This window comes from Saccopteryx leptura, unplaced genomic scaffold, assembly GCF_036850995.1.
Source record: "Saccopteryx leptura isolate mSacLep1 unplaced genomic scaffold, mSacLep1_pri_phased_curated manual_scaffold_16, whole genome shotgun sequence".
NCBI lineage: Eukaryota > Metazoa > Chordata > Mammalia > Chiroptera > Emballonuridae > Saccopteryx > Saccopteryx leptura.
Genome location: NW_027095698.1, coordinates 3,304,875 through 3,326,016, shown reverse-complemented (window position 1 = coordinate 3,326,016; position 21,142 = coordinate 3,304,875). Strand labels below are relative to the sequence as shown.

Sequence of the window (21,142 nt, the reverse complement as noted above, 5' to 3'; positions counted from 1 at the left end):
GTATTCTAGTTATAGGCACATGATATATATATATGTATATATGATATTATATATATATATATATATATATATATATATATATAGGATAAAACATCTCCTGTCATATTTAAAATATTCTTTTGGATGAGGCCCAGTATTTTTATGTGCAGCAGGCATTAGTTGATATCTTCACTGACAGATCTATAAGGTTCTTGGATCTTATTTCACACTGTATTACGTAACTCATTATCATAAATATATACAATATATTAAATTTTTATACAAGTCTTTGTATACCTTTGAATAATCTTTGTTGCTTTTCTGCCCATTCACAAACCCTTAACTAATTACATTGATCCTGTCTACACAGTTAAATATATTTTTAGATGCAAAATTTTATTTCTGTTCAACATATGGAGAATTTTTTTTCAGTTCACTTATGAAAATGCTAAGTAAGACCTATATTAGCATGAAGCCCAGGAAATTGACCAAGCTTTTTTCTTTCTTTATTATTTTAGCTTCCTTTATAATTTAGCTTTGTATTATGAAAATAACATCATGTTAGGACTTGATATAATAATTTTTTCTCTTCTCTGAAACAGTTGGTTAGGCACAGTTTTCTTATATAGAATTTTGTATAGTAGATTTTGCATTGCCTTTCCCACAGAGGAGAAATTTGCTCTGGGCTTAGAGCTGCTATTTGGAATTTTGCCATTTTGCTGGGAATGGAAGCAAGACCTAGAGTTCATCACATAGGAGAAGCCACATCATTTGCACTGTGACACTTCTTTCATGCAGAGGCTCTTTATAATGGCATTTGTCTATAATTCTTGGATGAATGTGGATATATAGGTGGAAAAATGTTTCATTTAATCTGCAGACTTGGATCTATGTTATTTTATTGCAAAAGTGATGAGTATCTGTTGTGGTAGAACTAGAAACTGTCTGGGTCATCCCTGACATTTTGGCAATCTAACCACTCCATAAGTATACTTAGATGAGGAGATGACACTTTTCCAAATAAGTCATCCATTCTATTCTGAGCCCATTATATTAAGTAGTTGAGTTTTTTATGTGCCTAATATAGTGCTTACTCAGTAAATTATTATTCATTGATGGATTTTATTAGTAGCAAGAAAGAATGAAAGACAGACAAACAGAGAGGAAGGGAGAGAGATGAGAAGCGTCAACTCATAGTTGTGGCACCTTTGTTGTTCATTGATTGCTTTCTCATATGTGCCTTGACTGGGGGGCGGGGGACTACAGCTGAGCCAGTGACCCGTTGCTCGACCCAGTGACCATGGGATCACATCTGTGAGCCCACTCTCAAGCCAGTTACCCCATGCTCAAACTGATGAGCCCGAGCTCAAGTTGGATGAACCCACGCTCAAGTTGGGGACCTCAGGCTTTCAAGCCTGGGTCCTCATAATCTCAGGCTGATGCTCTATCCATTGCACCACCACCTGGTGAGGCTCACTGATGAATTTTAAACTAAAGCTCATTGTGATTATTGATTTAATATTAATCTGATAATTATTTATTTAAATTTTCTTAAAGTATGTGATAAAACCGTAGTGGGGTGATTGAGGCACATTACTTTTGGTATCTTTTATAAATAGAATTTAAAAATACTTATTTTTAATTTTTGTACTCGAATATATAAGAAAACAATTGGGTTTTACATGTCAAGCTTGTACCTAGTGACTTTCTATATTCACTCACCAGTTGCAGAAGTTGTTTTGTAGATTATATAGGACTTTCTATTTAACTAACATTATCATATGTAAAAAGAATCATTTGTACTTTTTGTTTTCAAATCTTTATGCCTTTTATTATTTCTTTCTTGCCTTTCTGCAATGATTGAGACCTTCAGTACATGTGTATTAGGAGTGGTGAAAGCCAACATCTTTACCTTGACCCCAATCTCAAGGAACATTGTTAAGTATGATATTGACTGTACATTTTTTGCAGGGCCTTTTACTGGTTTGAAGAAGATGCTGTTTATTGTCTTTAATTGTCTCTTTAACTTGTCTCCTTCCCCCTTGAGCTTGTTTTGGTTTCTGTAGACAGAGGCTTTCTCATTTATTATTACATCTTCAGTCCTAAAATGCTTTGATGGGTATTTTTGAATGAAGTTCATTAAGAATAATACATCTTTTCATTACCCCATAAGGTAATAGAGTTTTTTTTTTTGTTGTTTTTTTTTTTTAACTTTTAGAGATCCTGAACTTTCAACTGTTTGTCGAAGGTCTGGTACATTAATATTGTATCCAGGGGCTGAAGCTGCTAATTTGGAAGAATTTATATTAGATTCTCCTATTTATCCTTCCACAATCATCATCATTGATGGTACATGGAGCCAAGCTAAGGACATTTTCTATAAGAATTCCTTGTTCCGACTGCCCAAACAGGTAAACTAGTATTTTAGCGTGGAATGAATACAAATGTATAATTTAGTATGTTGTAAATGTTGTTTGTGAGGAGATACACATACATTTTTTATAAATGAATTTGGTAGTATTTGCATAGGTGAATATATACATAGGTATGTATATGTGCATGTGTGTGTAGAAATGGGCAAAATAATTTTAAAAAATAGTTAATTGTGTTGAGTGCTTTGAATGAACCAATCCCAATTTCATATACACTGCTCATAAAAATTTGAGGATCAGGGAATGTGCGGATACTCTAGTACTTCCAGCCTTTTGTACAGTGCATTTTCACCAATGAGATAAAAGTTGGTTTTGCATCTCATTTGCAAAATCGAACAACTTTCTTTGACTTGTCATTTGCTTTTCTGATGTTCTTGTTTACTAAAAATAAATCAAATGCTTTTTTTATCATTTCATATTCATTTTGAAATATCCCCTAATTTTTGTGAACAGTATATATGAACTTGTTTTAACTTTCCCCAAATCCTATGGAGTTCAGTATTGTCATTATCTTAGATAACAGAGAGGAAACTGAGGTACAGAGATGTTAAATAGGTTGCGTTAGATTACATAACTATTTCATAGCAGAGCTGCAATTTGTACTCATCCAGTTTAGAGCCAAAGAATGTGGTCTTAACCAATGTAGTATATTGCTTCTATAATGGAAAATTTCCACCCAAGGTATTTATATATAGGAGCTTCTGTAAGTTTCTCTAACTTCTAAAATATTCCCTGTGTTCCACAAGAACCAGTGCATGACAGGCGTGGATACTGTCATATTGTGGTGCATTTCAGGTAAAATTTTATGTTAACATTGCATTTAATTCCCCAGAATACAAAGAAAGTTTAACAAAAATGCCAACATCTGAAAAAGTTTCAGTGCAAATATTTGAGTTTTTTCTGTTTTGCATGATATGCCCTGTGTGTCTATCATCTTGTGTTGACTACATGACTACCACAGAAATGAAGTACATAGTAACATTTCAAAGATTAAAAGATGTTTAGAAAATATAATCACCAAAATAATTTTTCTCCTTTAAATTGAGTGACAAAAAAGGAAACAGGTGAATTAAATAATTTCCCCAGTCCTGCTATGCTATACATTTCTTTTTTCTTTTTTTGCAAGAAAGAGACAGACAGGGACCAACAGTCTGGAAGAGAGAGAAATGAGAAGCATTAATTCTTTGTTGCGGTACCATAGTTGTTCATTGATTACTTTCTCATATGTACTTTGACCGGGGGGGGGGGGCTCCAGCAGAGTAAATGACCTTTTGCTCAAGCCAGTGTGACCTTGGACTCAAGCCAGCAACCTTGAACTTTAAGCCAGCCACCTTTGGGCTCAAGCCAGCGACCATGGGGTCATATCTATGAGCCTGTGCTCAAACCAGTGACCTCGGGGTTCAAATCTGGGTCCTCTGCATCCCAGTCCAACGCTCTATCCAGTGTGCCACTGCCTGGTCAGGCTAAGACATTTTCATGAAAACTTTCTTTTTTTTACATAGAGCTATGATGGACTGGTTTATGTTGCATATCTAATCTATTGAGAAATTCAAATTTTTCATTAAAAAATTTTTTATTGAAGTATAATTAACATTCTATTGGTTTCAGGTGTATGGCATAAAGATTTGATGTTTGTATATATTGCAAAATAATCTGCATGATAATTGTACATAGTTATGTTTTTCTTGTGATAAGAACTTTTAAGATCTATTCTCTTGGCAACTTTTGAGTGTGTAATACAGTATTATTAGCTAAGCTGGAAGTTTGTCTCTTGGACCCCCTTCATTCATTTTGCTTACCTCCTACTTTTCATTTCTTTTAATCCAATCTGTTTTCTCTATCAGTTAGCCCATTTGTCATTGTTTTGGTTTGGTATGGTTTGGCTTTAAGATTCCAAATATAAATGATATCATATGGCATTTGTCTTTCTTTGTCTTATTTATTTGCCATAACATAGTGCCCTCACGGTTCCTCCCATGTTGTTGAAAATAGGAAGATCTCCTTTTTTATGGCTAATATTCCATTGTGTGTGTATGTGTATGTGTATGTATATGTATATGTATATGTATATGTATATGTATATGTATGTGTGTGTGTGTATCACATTTTCTTTATTCATTCATCTATATGGGTACTTAGGTTGTTTTCATATCTTGACTATTTTAAATAATGTTGCAATGAACGTGGGAGTGAGAGTATTGATATATTTTGACTCAGTGTTTTCATTTTCTTCAGGTTAGCCTTTGAATTTCATTCAAAACTTCAGTTCTGTTTACTTTAATTGCCAGCATTGGGAAGTGGCATACTTTTTTTTAAACTTTTTTATTGAATTTATTTTCGTAACATTGGTCAGTAAAATTATATAGGTTTCAGGTATACAATTCTATAGGGAATTGGCATACTTGTAAAAGCCCATTTCTCCTGAGAAAGATTTTATTTTTACATTTAGAATATGTAAACCATTCTGGAGAACTAGAGAACAATACAGCCTCATTGAGATGTGGATTCTGAATAGTTTGTTCTGTTTGTTAAGTGACTTCTGTACTGTACCTTTTAATAAATATGCTTTAAATCATGTAACTTCAATGTCATAATACTTGAATTATGACATTATACAATCTCAAGGGCACAATCATAATACTTGAATGTTAAATATGAAGTGACAAAGCTTTACTGTATCAGTGATTACTGTATTTTTCACTCCATAAGACGCACCTGACTATAAGATGCATCTAAGGTTTTAAGGAGGAAAATAAGGAAAAAAAATATTCTGAACCGAATGGTGTGTTAAAATATTTAATAAAATATACCACAATAATATTTTAACAATGTAAACTCAACAGCAGTATTAACAACCATTAGCACTGTTATTAACCAATGAGAAGAGACTTTAATGTTCAAATACTCTTCTAGTTGTCTGGGAACCCGCAGCAGCTAAAATAAATGAACATTCACCCCATAAGACGCATGGGCATTTTCCCCTCCACTTTTGGGTGAAAAAGTGTGTCTTATGGAGTGAAAAATATGGTAACTCTTTTGACTTTTGTTTCAAAGTTTATCCATGTTATAACATGTATCAGAACTGTGTTCTTTTTTTATAGCTAATATATCATTATATGTATATACCATTTTTTTTTTGTTATTCATCCACTGATGGACATTTGGTTTGTTTTCACTTTTTGGCTATTGTGAACAGTGCTTTTATGAATGTTTGGGTACACACTGCTGTGTGATTACATTTTTTTAAAGTTTTTTTTATATATACCTAGGATTGGACTTGTAGGGTCATCTAGCAACTCCATATTTAACTTTTTGAGGAATTGTCAAACTTTTCCAAAGCAACTACACTGTTTTACATTTATACATCTAGTGGTGTATGAATTATCCAATTTCTCCATATCCTGGCCAACTCTAGTTATGTCAGTTTTTATTTGTTGTTGTTTCTTTGTGTTTTTTTAATTATGGCCATCCTGGTGGGTATGAAGTGACATCTCATTGTGGTTTTTATTTTTGTTGCACTAGTGACTAATTAATGATGGTTGTCTTTTTATGTGCTTATTAGTCATTTTGTATCTTCTTTGGAGAAGTAGGCCTTCTAATTCTTTGCTGATTTTTAAATCTAGTTATTTTTCTTTTTATTGTTGAGTTGTGAGGGATCTATAGAATAGACCCTAATTACCGTAGATATATGACTTAAAAATATTTTCTCTCAGTCTGTGGGTTGTCATTTTACTTTCTTGATTATGTTCTTTGATATACTTTTAATTTTGATGAAATTCAATTTATTTATTTATTTTTGTTTCTTGACTACTAGGTGTTTTAATGCTCAGAGAAAAAGAAGTGAGGAGTAAAATACTGGAGTCCCTGAGTATAAAGTCAAAGAAAGTTCAGTTTTGGGAGAAGTCCTTAAGATTCCCTGGGTACCAAATGTTAGAAATATATTCAGAAGTCAAAAACCTGTTACTTTATTCTCTGTTAATTTAATTTTCCACACATTTTTTATAGTGGTTATTATGTCAGTCACTTTTCTAAATATAAATGTCAACTCTTTTAATTATCATAACAATTTCATAGGATTTCCTTTTTGTAGAAGCAGAAACTGAGGCACAGAGCTGTTAAGTAACTTGCCCAAGGCCACATAGTAAGTGGTGGAACTGGTAGAGTTCTAACATATTTTAAAAGTTTCCATATCAAATATGATGTGGATATTAACTAGTGGAAAGACTAATCTCTTATTTTAATCACAGAGAAGGACAGAGGAGAGACTGTATGGAAGTAGGTTGAGAAGGGTTGAGGCTGGTTTGGAAAATTCTGCTGCAGTGTGGGTATGCAGCTAATGCCATGCCAGTGTATTTTTCAAGTGTTTTATCTCTGAAAATTCATTAAATAGACTTTATTTTTGTTATTTTAAATTAGAGTTGCCCACATATCTTTTATATATATTTTATGTATCTTCTTATGAGAGATTAGAAACAGTTATACGCACTTACTCATATCGAAGTGGTAATTATCAGTTAACCAGGTTATTACCTGAGCTCTAAGTTTCATATATAAGGCTCATAACAATAGAATTCCCAAGAGATGGTGATAGCCAGCTAATCTATGGCACTTTTTAACAAATTTTTTATTTAGACAATTAATTTTAATAGGGTGACATTGGTCATCTAGAGTACATAGATTTAGAGAAAACATCTCCATATCATTTTGACATTTGATTATGTTGTATACCTGTCACCCAAAGTCAAATTGTCCTCCGTCACCTTTTATTTGGTTTTCTTTATGCCCCTCCTCTCCCCTATCCCCCCTATTCCCTTCCCCTCCCCCTGATATCCACTGCACTCTTATCTATGTCCATGAGTCTCAATTTTGTGTCCTACCTATGTATGGAATCATACAGTTCTTAGTCTTTCCTGATGTACTTATTTCACTCAGTATGTTATCAAGTACAGCAAAAGAAACTGACAACAAAACAAACAGCCAACTAAATGGGAGATGATATTTTCAAGCAACAGCTAATAAAGGGCCTAATATCCAAAATATACAAAGAACTCACGAAGCTCAACAACAAACAAGCAAACAATTCAATAAAAAATTGAGAAGAGGACATGAACAGATACTTCTCCCAAGAAGAAATACAAATGGCCAATAGATATGTGAAAAGATGCTCATTTTCACTAGCTGATAGAGAAATGCAAATCTGTGGTACTTTTTATAGCAGCTTGAGCTAGAAAAAAATCTCTGTGAACTTGGAGACATGTCCCCACTAAAAGGAAAATGGGACTGTAATGTATATTACATTGTCATACGGAAGTTTATTTTAGCTTTTTTTTTTTTTGTATTTTTGCGAAGTTGGAAACGGGGAGACAGACAGACTCCCACATGCGCCCGACCGGGATCCACCCGGCATGCCCACCAGAGGGCGATACTCTGCCCATCTTGGGGCGTCGCTCTGCCACAATCAGAGCCATTCTAGCGCCTGAGGCAGAGGCCACAGAGCCATCCTTAGCACCCGGGCAAACTTTGCTCCAGTGAAGCCTCAGCTGCAGGAGGGGAAGAGAGAGACAGAGAGGAAAGAGAGGGGGAGGGGTGGAGAAGCAGATGGGCGCTTCTCCTGTGTGCCCTAGCCGGGAATCAAACCTGGGACTCCTGCACGCCAGGCCGACGCTCTACCACTGAGCCAACCGGCCAGGGCCTATTTTAGCTTTTTTAAAGTCATTGATAGTATGGGTGACTACTTTCCAAGCTGTTTATGTGCAGAACTGGAAACAGGAAAAAGAGCAGTAGGTTGTTGCTTTTTTACTGTTGATTATGTCCTTTAATGCACAGAATTTTTCCTGAGAAACGAATGAGAAAACCAATAATTCAGTAATAAAATAAATTGAAAATTTTATTTATTTGGAATTTCTTGTTGATCTTTTAGAATATGTAGCAAGATAACTAACTTTCCATAAAAATTTGTTATAATATTTTCTGAAGATACCAAAGGACAGAATGATACAGAAGTTTGTTTGATCTACCTGTTCTTGTTTTTCCTTTTTAAATTTCTCTTTTTGTACTATGTTGAAGTATCTCCTACTTAATGGTAGCAACATAGTGTCCAAAGATAATTTTTGAATTGTTCTTTATCTTTCGTATTATCCTGCCCACAGGACAGTGAATTGATCTGTTCTGATATCTTTGACTTTTCATTACTAGCCCAGTAAACATACCACCACAGTTCCATTGTTTGGGTCACTCTGGTATTTAAATGCTTATATGAATTATCTTCACAAGCTTATCTTTTCTTCCCATAAACTTCTTAAAATTTTCATATATCATTGCCTTGTATTTATTTTGAGAATGTACAATCCTTTTTATTTTATATTTATTTTAACTCTCATGTTATAAATTGCATATTTAAAGTGTATGCTTTGCCAAGCTTTGGCATACGTATGTAGCTGTGACACAGTAAAGATAACATATGCAGCTGATAACCTTGTTTCTGTCATGATTAATTAGTTTGCATTTTCTAGAATTTTATTTAAATAAAAGTATATATTATCTTTTTTAATTTTTTTAGTGTGACTTCTTTCACCCAGCATAATTATTATTATTATTATTATTATTATTATTATTATTAGAAGGGAGGGTCAGAGAACGTGAGAGAGCCAGAGAGAGAAAGAAGGTGGGGAGAAGCAGGAAGCATCAACTCCCATTTGTGCCTTGACTGGGCAAGTCCAGGGTTTTGAACTGGCGACCTCAGCATTCCAGGTGAGGAATGCTTTATCCACTGTGCCACCACAGGTCTGGGTCATAATTATTTTGAAATTCTTTCTTTTTGCGTGTATCTAGTTTATTCCTTCTTATTGTCCATTAGTATTTTATTGTGTGGATATACTATACTTTATTAATGATCATTTAGGTTGTTTTTAGGTTTTGACTATTACAAATAAAGTAGTAATTAACATTCATTACAAATATTTGTATGGAGTATGCTTTCTTTTCTCTTGTTTTCATTTAGGTGTGGAAAGCCCAGAATTGTATGATAGGTGTGTGTTGAAATTTTTTTTTTTTTGGCAGTTTTGGAAAACTGCCAGCTGTTTTTCAAAATAGTTGTACCATTTTACATTTCAGTCAGTTGTTTATAAGAAATTCTGTTTCTTCATATCCTTGACACCACTTGGTATGGGCAGTCCTTATTTTAGCCATTCTAATAGTTGTATAGGGATATCTCATGTAGTTTTAATTTGCATTTTTCTAGTGATTAATGATGCTGAGCATCTTCTCATATGCATATTTATTATCCATATATCTTTTTGGTAAAGTATATATCAAATATTTTTTCCATTTTTATATTGACTTTTTTATTAATGAGTCAGAGTTCTTTATATATTCTGGATATAAGACCTTTATCATGTATGTGATTTACAAATATTTTATCCTAGTCTATGGGTTATGTTCTCATTCTCTTAGCATTCTCTTTGGAAGTGGAGAATTTCTTAATTTTGATGAAATCCAGTTAATCCATTTTTAAATTCATATACATGATTTTTTTTCATATACATGATTTTTAAGATAAATAATGATTTACCAGAAAAGTCAACTTATTTTACCTTTATGCATGAAGGATGGGAAAAGCTAAAGTTTTTAGGTTATGCAAGACAACCAATTAAAACATCAGATTTTTTTTATATGCAGGTTAGAATTAAAGGACATACCAAGATTTTTTGAATCCAGATTACTCGAGAGAATTAGTTGTTACAAATAAACATTTGTAAGGATGGTTTCATCATAGAAAATAGAAAAGGACATTACAGTTGTAACTTGGCACATTACCTCTACTAGACTTGTGGTGTTCTTGTGAATGTTGTTTCTGACAGGCCTTCTAACTCAGAATGTTCTGTCTCTGCTGCTGTAGGAGAAAGAGCCCGAACATCTTTCTTATCTCTCTGAGATTCCTTTCACTAGCTATTGCTAATTAGGAGGGTCTGTGTTGTCAGAGATAAACCAGAAATTCCATTGATTACTAGCTCCTTGGAGAAAAGAGCGAGGCTGAGAAACTTCAATATTTACAATGTGAAATAAAAAAGGGAAAATTTGGATAATGAATATTTTTTTAAAAAACATATAATATGTATATACATATAAATGCATAACATATATGTACACTTAAATATTTATAAACATACATACATATATAATGCGGATGTTAAAGCAGAGGTTACTTTATTTTTGAGATGTAAATAAAATTGTATCATGTTCCTTATCAAATATGCTATGGAATTTTTCTTGAAAAATGTGATGATTACCTCTTGTTCTGAGTCCCTGCTCTGCTGTATTCTTATCTCTCATGGATGTTTCTTTTTTTTTTTTTCCAACTTTCTGTCTGTTTAGTTGTGGAATTTTGCCTCTTTCCTACAATTTACCCCCTCCCCATCACTCACACAAAGCATTCATGTGTATATAGTAGACACTAATGTTTTTTGTTCGTTTTTGTTTTCTTGAGAGAGAGGCAGGGAGACAGAGACAGGAACATCGAGCTGCTCCTACATAACGCCTTGACTGGGGAATTGAACTGGCAACCTCCGCACTCTGGGACGATGCGCCAGCCAACTGAGCTATCTGGCTAGGGCTTAATTTTTATTGATATTTAGAGAGACAGAGCGAGGAAGGGAGAAAGAGGGGAGGAGGAAGGGAAGCATTCATTTGTTGTTCCACTCAGTCATGCATTCCTTGTTTGCTTCCCATGTGTGCACTGACCAGGCATTGAACCCACAACCTTGTTGTTTTGGGACGATGCTTTTAACTGACTGAGCTAACCAGCCAGGGCCAGTAGACATTAATTAATGTTTGGATAGATGAAGTTGTGGAGCAGGTGGAGGGTTGTAACAAGATGAACTATTTAAAGTTTCATGTTTAATAACTGTGTTCTTTCTCCACGTACTCCCAGTTCTTGTCTTCTGCCCTCTCTATCACCCTCCCATCCTATTTTGTTATTCCCAGTTTTTTTTTTCTTTTCTGCCTTTCAGCATGGCTCTACTTCCAAATTCAGAAGATATTTAGGTACTGTATGTTTTTGAATCACTATCTCTTTTTAAATAATTTTCTTGTCTTTCAATTACAGTTACCATACATTATTATAATAATTTCAGAGTATACCCCAGTGATTAGACATTACATAACTTACTGAGTGATCCTCCTGATAAATCTTGCACCCATCTGACACAATACATAGTTATTACAGTATTATGAACTATATTTCTATGCTGTACTTTATATCCCTATGAGTATTTGGTAACAGCTAATTTGTACTTCTTTAAAATCTCTTCACCTTGCAACCCACTCCCATCTGGCAACTGTCAGAATGTTCTCTAAGAGTCTGTTTTTGTTCTGACTGTTTATTTTGTTTTTTAAGATTCAGTTGTCTATTGCCATTTTATTGTTCATATTTTTTATATTTTTCCTTCTTCTTAAAGAAGACCCTTTAATATTTCATATAATACTGGTTTGGTGGTGATGAACACCTTCCCTTTTTCTTGTCAGGGAAGCTTTGATTCTAAATGATAGCTTTGCTGAGTAAAGTGATCATGGTTGTAAGACCTTACTTTTCATCAGTTTGAATATTTCTTGCCACTTTCTTCAGGCCTGCAAAGTTTCTGTTGAGAAATCAACTGAATGTCTCATGGGAGCTCCCTTGTAGGTAACTAACTACTTTTCTCTTGCTGCTTTTAAGATTCTCTCTTAGTCTTTAACCTTTTTCCATTTTAATTATGATTTGTCTTGGTATGGGCCTCTTTGGGTTCATCTTATTTGGGACTCTGTGCTTCCTGGACTTGTATGTCTATTTTCTTCACCAAATTAGGGAAGTTTCTTGTCATTTTTTCAAATAGGTGTTCAATTTCTTGTTCCCTTCTTCTTTTGACTCCCCTCATGGTGCGAATGTTGCTATGCTTGAAGTTGTTCTAGAGACTTCTTACACTATCCTAATTTTTTTGGGTTCTTTTTGCTTTTTGATTGAATGTTTTTTGCTTCCTTATCTTCCAAATCACTGATTTGATTCTTGGCTTCATCTACTGTGCTATTGATTCTCTGTAATTTATTCTTCATTTCAGTTTGTATATACTTCACTTATGACTAGTCCTTTTATATACTGTTGAAGTTCTTATTAAGTTCATTAGACATCCTTATAACCAGTGTTTTGAACTCGTTATCTAGTAGATTGCTTGTCTTTATTTTGTTTAGTTCTTTTTTTTTTTTACTTTTGTTCTATTCTTTCACTTTGGATATTTGTCTTTGTCTCCTAATTTTGGCAGTCTCCTTGTGTTTGTTTCTGTGTGTTAGATAGAGCTGCTGTGTCTCCCAGGCTGGCCTAATGTAGTAGATGTCCTATAGAGTCCAGTGGAACAGCCTCCATGATCACCCGGGTTGGGCACTTGATGTGCACACTCTGTGTCAGCTGTGTACCCCCTTCTCTTCTAGTTGAGCCTTGATTTCTGCTGGTATGTTCATGGAAGGGATTTGTTCCCAGGCCTATCAGCTGCAAGGACTGTCTGTGACCACTGACCACTTACCTCTGACCACTGTGGAGGATCAGCTATGCAAGGTCCCATACCCTAGAATAGGATTTACTTCAGTAGGGCTCTGGTGCCTGCTGAATTCACCCCTTGAGTTTGTCACTTATGGAGGTGTTTGAGTGGTGGTGCTTTGATGTGGTCTGAAGCTGTCCACTGGATGCTCTGGTTCCTGGGCCACCTGGGAGGTGCAGGCCAAGGTCAGCTACTGACTGTGTTCTGCCTGGGACCACCCAGCATGGGCTACAAAATGATCTGCAGATGGCTGCTACACTTGTGCTGGGCTTGGAGTTGCCCAGGTGAGGCCAAGCTGTGAACCAAGAACCCTGGTATTAGTGCCAGGCCTGGGGCCACTTAGGGAGAATTATGGGGCATGCTGAGGCCAGATGTTTGCTTGTTTGAGAGATTTTAGAAAAATCTGAAGCATGAGCCAAGACAGGTCATTCCTATGGAAAGGCCACTGGAAACACCTTCAGTGAGCCCAAAAGTTGAGTCAAAAGTTACTGCTAGGTCAGTCTACACTAACAGTTTATGAAAGTATCTGTGGTCTCATACTTTCAACAGTCCTGGATATTATCATTTTCCTTTTTGCTAATGTGTTGGCATAAGTGGTATCTGATGATTGTTTCAGTTGTCTTTTAAATTGAATAATTTATTGTTGCTGTATGTAATTAACTCTAAACTTAATATATACAGTAATAGTATACATTAAGAGATGTTGGTTATGAACCTAAATAAGGAGATCTAGAGATTTTGTCCTCTAAAATGACCTAATTAAATGTTATATTTTAAGGAAAACTATTGTTTCTCCTTAACTCTGACATTTCAGTTGATTGAATTTCAACTATGTATTAATAGATAAGATTATGCTTATGATAAAGATGGTAGAGATTCTATTATTTCTTTTTTTGGTACATCATAAATTTTCTTATATTTCTGGGGTACTCAATTTTATTTTTAATGGGATTCCATCTTCATAATGGTAGTACATGTTTACAATGCTCAGCTTTTAAAGAACATATAGGAATAATAACTGCTTTAGATAGCTTGAGATTTGGAGGTCCTCACCCTCTCTAATTTTAGGGTACCAGATCATACTTGTATTTTCAAAGGATTCTGAAGCCAGCCTCAACTATCACTGAATTTTTACTGTTTGTGGATTGGAATCCTTTTAACTCCGTAACACTGATTTTCTTTAGATTACATTTTATAACTAGTGTTTTAAGAAAATTAAAGCAAAACAAGCAGAACTCGATTCGGCTATTTGTTTTTCCTTATGTAACATGGTATGCAATGCCTATTTCACTTATAAGTTTTTATATTTTTAAAAGGAGAAATATTATCAATACTCTTTGTACTTATGAAAACACACTGATCATCCAGTTTATATATTTTAAAACTTTTAAAGATTTATCTCATTTGTATCCCAGGAAAACCTTTTAGGCAATATTATCACTGTGTTGTAGTTTGTATTACTTAGGAGAGTGAACATTAGTAACCAAATTTTTGATGAAAAAAGGTGAACTTTTAGGATGCATTGTTATCACTATAATAATACTGAATACATTTTATGACTAAGTTAAAAGCAAAGATTAACTATTGAATAGTAATAAAATTTGGTTTATTATGAAATAATGTATAGACACACCCAAAGGATATGTAAAATCTATAGAAAGATAATACAATAATACAAAAATCTATTTATGTGGCATATTACAAACTTTTTAATGATTTATAAGCTTAGAGCATCTGGCCCTTTGCTTGATATCATTAACGACTTTACACGCATCCAGATCTTAAGATCCATATGGCAGTCATTTGTGTATGCCTTCTATCATATGATAGAAGACATCTCAAAAATTATTATAGGTTTATGAGTTATAGCCGATATTAAGTCTACTTTTCCCAAATGAGTGCTTGCAGAGGTGATTGTGATGGGGAAAAAAAATGTAATTCTTGTTTTTACAATCTGCCTTGATCATATTTTAAATATGTATATTTTCTAGGTGTGACTAAGATTTGTTGAGGCAATTATGATGAAGAAAAATTATGATAAATGTTTGAATGTAACTAAATTTAACTGTAAATATTCACTTTCACCTCAAAATGTAATTTTTATTTTATAGAAATCTGAGTACTTTTACCAGTTTATGATATAGAATTTGATCTGTTTTTAAGTATAAATGAATTATTGTTGTCATATATTTATGTGCTTTATAATTTTAGCTATAAATTTTCATAGATGTAGCTACTTATATTTAATTTATTCTATAAACATTTATTGGGTCCCTGCTATGTTTTAGGTACTGTTCAACACAAAGGTTGTATTTTATTTTTACTTGCCTTTTAACATTTGATAACTGATATTTCAAATAGCACTTTTGAATCTCTTTACTCACTATTTAGTACTTCATCAAGTTAAGCAATTATATATTTTTAATTGAATTCATTAGGGTGACACTAGTTAATACAATTATACAGGTTGCAGGTGCCCAACTTTACAACACAGCTCTGTACACCATATTGTTTGTTCACTCCCCCCAAGTCAAGTCTTCATCCATCACCATTTATCTCCCCCCATACTCTTCTCCTCTCCCATCTGGCAGTCATGACACTTTTGTCTGTGTAAGTAACTATATTTTTATAAATTATTTTGTTTCTCAGAAGATCACTAGATAGCGTGATAGTATATTGATTCAGCATAAGTGAGAAAATGTATTCTTATGTGATAATACTATCATTAAGAAGAATTTAAAATTACATTGAACCATCTGATTTGAGTTTACTTGAGTTAAAAACATGAATTCCTAATAAAGTTATTTTGATGTCCTGATAATCTAAGTTGATAATTCACTTTTGGACAATTAAGACACATTTAAAGAACTTCTGTAATTTATGTTGACAGAGCTCAGACACAACCTGCAGCTCATTTAATACTTAACAAGATACAGTAGATATTCTTTGTTTAAACTCATATGGGTATCTATTGTATGCCAGTAGATAGCATTTTCTTTAACTATGTGAAGTGTAACTTAGGCAAGATAGTAAGCTTTAGAGAAAATATCATTTAGAAGCATTTTGTACTCTGGTTTTATTTGATTCTCAGTAAATATCAAATTGTTAAAAACTGAACTGGACAAGATTGTGAAACTGTCTGTTTTCCCACAAAATTTTTTTTTGTGTGTGTATTTTTCTGAAGCTGGAAACGGGGAGAGACAGTCAGACAGACTCCCGCATGCGCCCAACCGGGATCCACCCGGCACGCCCACCAGGGGCGATGCTCTTCCCACCAGGGGGCAATGCTCTGCCCCTCTGGGCATCGCTCTGCAGCGACCAGAGCCACTCTAGCGCCTGGGGCAGAGGCCAAGGAGCCATCCCCAGCGCCCGGGCCATCTTTGCTCCAATGGAGCCTTGGCTGCGGGAGGGGAAGAGAGAGACAGAGAGGAAGGAGGTGGGGGAGAAGCAAATGGGCGCTTCTCCTATGTGCCCTGGCCGGGAATCGAACCCGGGTCCCCTGCACGCCAGGCCAACGCTCTACCGCTGAGCCAACTGGCCAGGGCCATGTTTTCCCACAAATTAGATGGTTTTAATGCTGCTTCATTATTTTTGTTATTTTATTTTCAACATACTTTAACATGTGACAATGTTAGCCTGACCAGGCAGTGGCACAGTGGATAGAGCATTGGCCTGGAATGTGAGGACTCAGGTTCGAAACGCTGAGGTTGCCGGCTTGTGCGTGGGCTCTCCAGCTTGAGCACAGGGTCACCAACTTGAGCGTGGGATCATAGACATGACCTCATGTTCGCTTTCTTGAGTTTAAAGGTTGCTGGCTTGAGCCCAAGGTTGCTGGCTTGAGCAAGGGGTCACTTGCCTGGCTGTAACCCCTGGGTCAAGGCATATTTGAGAAAACAATCAATGAACAACTCAGATGCCCCAACTACAGTTGATGTTTCTTATCTTTCTCCCTTCCTGTCTGTCTCTCTCTTTCTTTCTCACTAACCCCCCCAAAACCACGTGACAATGTTAGTCTGTCAAGTATACTTATAGTGTAATGTATGTACTTATATGCATTTGACATCCTTCCATCTTTTTGTCAGTGTTGTGAAATTTGCATTTTGAAGGGAGATCATAGGTTGTTGATTAATTTGTGACTATCAAAAATATATAGGCAAATTGTCATGTAGAAAATATATAAACTGTTAGTACTAGAAGTTTTAAAAATCTTCATTATAAATGATTATAAACTTAATTACATTTACATATTATATTTTATAATAGAGTTAAACCCTGAGAAAATGTAACATATATGTGAAGACATAAATTTTTGGATTGTGATGATTTTGAGACCCTCTGCTAGAGTACAGCAGGAAATAAACTTTTGAATAGTTTTCCATCATTGATTTTTGTTTATTTCTTTTTATGTCAAGCTCTTGACTATAGTTTCTATATTAATGTAATTTTTTTCTGCAAACTGAGCTACCCTTTATTCGATATACTGCTACAAGTTTTCCCTCATTTACATAGTAATACTATGTCTGCTAAACTTGCATAAAGTTTTATAGCATTTTGTTTTGTTGTATTGGAACAGCGAGAAACAGACGTCTTGCCACACAATTAAGTAACCAAATTAAGGAGTCTTTTATTTTAAAGCCGGAGATGGTAAGGAGAGCTGAGTCTTCAAATCAAGCATCCCTGAACACAGTTTGGGGCCAGCTTTTGAAGACAAAATCACATACTGGTTGAGGTGGAAAGAAGGAGGAGCATGGTACAAAAGTTATTAATCTCACTAACAAGCTCATTGAATTTACAACTGTCTTGTTACAATGTTTATCTATAGGATCTATTAAAAGGAAAGAAACATTTCTACACACTAAGACTGTAGTAGTGAGAAATGTTTCGCATATCTATTCCTAAACATTCTAGGATTTACAATCTATGCCTGATACCACAATAGTGAGAAACATTCTAGGATTTACAACCTATCCCTGACACCACAATAGTGGGTAATGTTTAGTTTAAGATAAGGAGCGAAGCTAAGTGGAGTTACTTTTCTAAGAGCCTTTAAATTACCTATTTGCTGAAAGAACCTTTCTTTTCTATATTTCAGTTTATAATTATTTAGAGATATTCATGTGACAAGTAACACATGTTTTATATTTGCATTTAATACTTCAAGAAGAAGTATGTATACAGTTGATTCTTGTTATTAGTGATAGATTATGTAAAGTTTCTGTTAACAGTACATTAGTGAATATTGAACCGTTATCCTGAGGGGAAATAAAGGATTAGATTTTTACAGCCTCTTGTCACAGCAGTTTTGCCAGTCAGTACATAACCTTGTCTTATACAACCACTGTATAAGACACACCTAGTTTTTAGACCCCAAAATTTTCGAAAAAGGGTGCGTCTAATACATGGGCAATATGGTTGTAGTATATTTTCCTTAGGCAGCATTGAGCTAGATTATTTTACTGTAGTGCATAAAAATTTGTGGGTATTTTCTGGAAGCCTGAGGTTAAGAGAAGTATGAGCTAAGAGCAGTTTGGTCTTAATTTGGTTGTAATTTCCTTATTATCCCTGTCATTTCAACTACTCTGTGAATAATGTTTATAATCCATTTTATTTATTAAATATTAATGCCTGATTCAGCAGATCCTACTGGCTTGTGGTCATATATAAGTATCTACTAACATGAAATAAATCTGTTTGTTTATATTAATTACTTTAACTTTTAGGGAGCCATATTATGATACCGATGGCCTTTAAGCATCTAATTGCTTGCAGCCCTTAGAGCAATACATTATTCAGAAATGTTTTGCATTGGAACAGTCGAGATTACATACAGACTGTGAGAGGCAGTGTATGCACTGTAGTCTTTCTTGCAACAGCCATCAGTTGGCATACTTAATCCTGGAGAAGCACTGCATTAAATTGGCTCAGTGGACACAATTCAGAGAAAGAAGAGCTCTTTCCATAGTAGGCATGCTTGGTGTAGTTTGGCAACTGGTATGATTTATGTACCTCAATTCGAGGACATGGTAGTTAAAACTGCTTTTGTTTATGAAGTAATGTGGATTGTAGAGTGGGAAAAGATGGCTTAAAAATACTTGACCTTCTAATACCATCATACTAATAATGAAAATAATTTTTAAAAATTGGGATATTTTTTTTATAAATTCAGAAAACATCTTGAATACAAATGAAAAATTTAGCCAAATCTAGTCAGAAGAAAGAAGACATAGTTTAAAAAATCTTTCATTGCATCTAGAAGTTACTAATAAAATCTCATTATTGATTAAATTGTTATATAAATAAATATATAAGAACTTTTCATGCAAAATTTTACATTTAGCCCTCAGCATATTTTTCTCTATTTTCTTAATCAGCTTAATAATGGACTACACACATTTTAAAAATATTTTTACCTATGTATTTATTTGACTTCTGAATTAAAGAAAAATTCATGTAATTAGGGCACAAAGCTTGTGAAATCAGGATTTTACATTTGAGTGACTTGTTTTAATTTATATTCTTAGGATAGCATTCTGTCTAAAAGTAAGATCCAGCAGTTTTCATAATTACATAGAAATTTAAATGAATTAATTCAAAGTCAAAGAACTGTGGAATTTATAAAATGTGAATAACTCAAGATTATATAGAAGACTCTTGAAACGTTATTGGAGTTAGTGTAATGAAATGTGCACGATAAGGTGTATGGCGAAATGTCTGAGCCCAGGCCCTGATGTCAGGATGCCTGACTTTATATTTTATAACTTTCTTGCTGTTTGACATGGCACATTACCTCTCTTAGAGTCCTCATTTGGAAAACAGAAATATGATAGCATTTACTTAATAGATGTTTGCGAGATTTAAATGAGATAATACTATATGTGCAAAGCGCTTAGCATAGCTCCTGACTTAAAGTTAATACTTAGCAAGTATTATTTATTGATAGTATATATAATAACATTTAATTGTTTTTGTTAGATAACTTGGACTTGCCTACTGAAATTAGCTTTTTCTCAGTTAATAGATTAGCATCATATTATTGCCAAATAGTAACAGAATGAAGCTACAGGATCTTGAATTTTTATAGAAAACTGAGCAAAGTTCTTTATTCTTTTCTGAAAAATTATATTTTTTAAAGGGATACATTTTAGTCTCTAAGGCAATGAGTCAGTCACTTTCTCGCATCACAATAATTGTTGAAAAGACTATAATTATCATTTATTCTTTGGAATTAAATATTTTATAAAAGCAATGTGTGTTTTTCCACATTTATTTATATTCAAATAAATATATACATATTCCCCTTAGATATGTGGGAGGTATCTCACTTTTTTTTCTTAAACAATTGTCTAAGCTACCTGTAAGCTATCTCTTGACCACTTTTAAAATGAAGAAATTAAATCTTTGAGTAGTAATGAATACAAATCCTCTATCTCTGGTCTTTTTACTTCCATCCTTGTCTCTTTACTATACCAGATTGGAGTATCATTCTATCATATAAAATTTGGAAAGCAATTAGTCAGCCTCACTTTACTTCTTGCAGATGGATAACCTCCGCACTTGGCATTTTATTTAACGATATATATTTTAGAACCTGTTCTGCATCTGTGTATAAACAACTTCCTCATATATTTTAGCTGCTTGCTATTTAATTTATGTATATACCATAATTTATTACTTGATGTTAAATTATTCTTCCCTTGTCCTTTGTTTTTCCTGTTTATTTTTCTCCTTAATTTTCTACTAATAGCTTTGTTTGGTTCCTGTACTGTTTTCTTTCTATTTTTGTTTACTCATCTTTATATGAGGTGGATTTTTCTAGGCCTGTTATTTGTGGGAAGTACTTGTGAGGAAAGGACCAGAGCTCCAGGAGGATTTTTGTTGTTGTTGTTATCTTGAGTTTGTCTAAGATTTTATCAAAAGCATCATTCATAAAAGAACAAATTATCTTGGACTTTTGTCAAGATTAGAAACTTCTAATCTTCAAGACACTGTTAAGAAAATTAAAAGACAAGCCACAAATAGAAAATATTTGCAAGGAATAGATTTGAGAAATGACTTGTATTTAGAATATACAAAGAATTTTCAAAGTTCAATAATAAGAAAACAAACATCTCAATTTAAAAAAAAATGGTCATAAGTGTGAACACTACCAAAGATAAATGAATGGAA

General features: G+C 34.0%; 1 protein-coding gene across 1 annotated transcript in view; it reads left to right on the top strand.

Annotated features, from left to right (window-relative positions):
* The window catches only part of DTWD2 (DTW domain containing 2), a 131,729-nt gene that overhangs the window by 53,629 nt on the left and 56,958 nt on the right, over positions 1-21,142 (top strand). Inside the window, exon 4 of the mRNA XM_066357963.1 lies at positions 2,198-2,390. Coding sequence (XP_066214060.1) covers positions 2,198-2,390 — 193 coding nt within the window. The remainder of the gene's footprint in view (positions 1-2,197; positions 2,391-21,142) is intronic.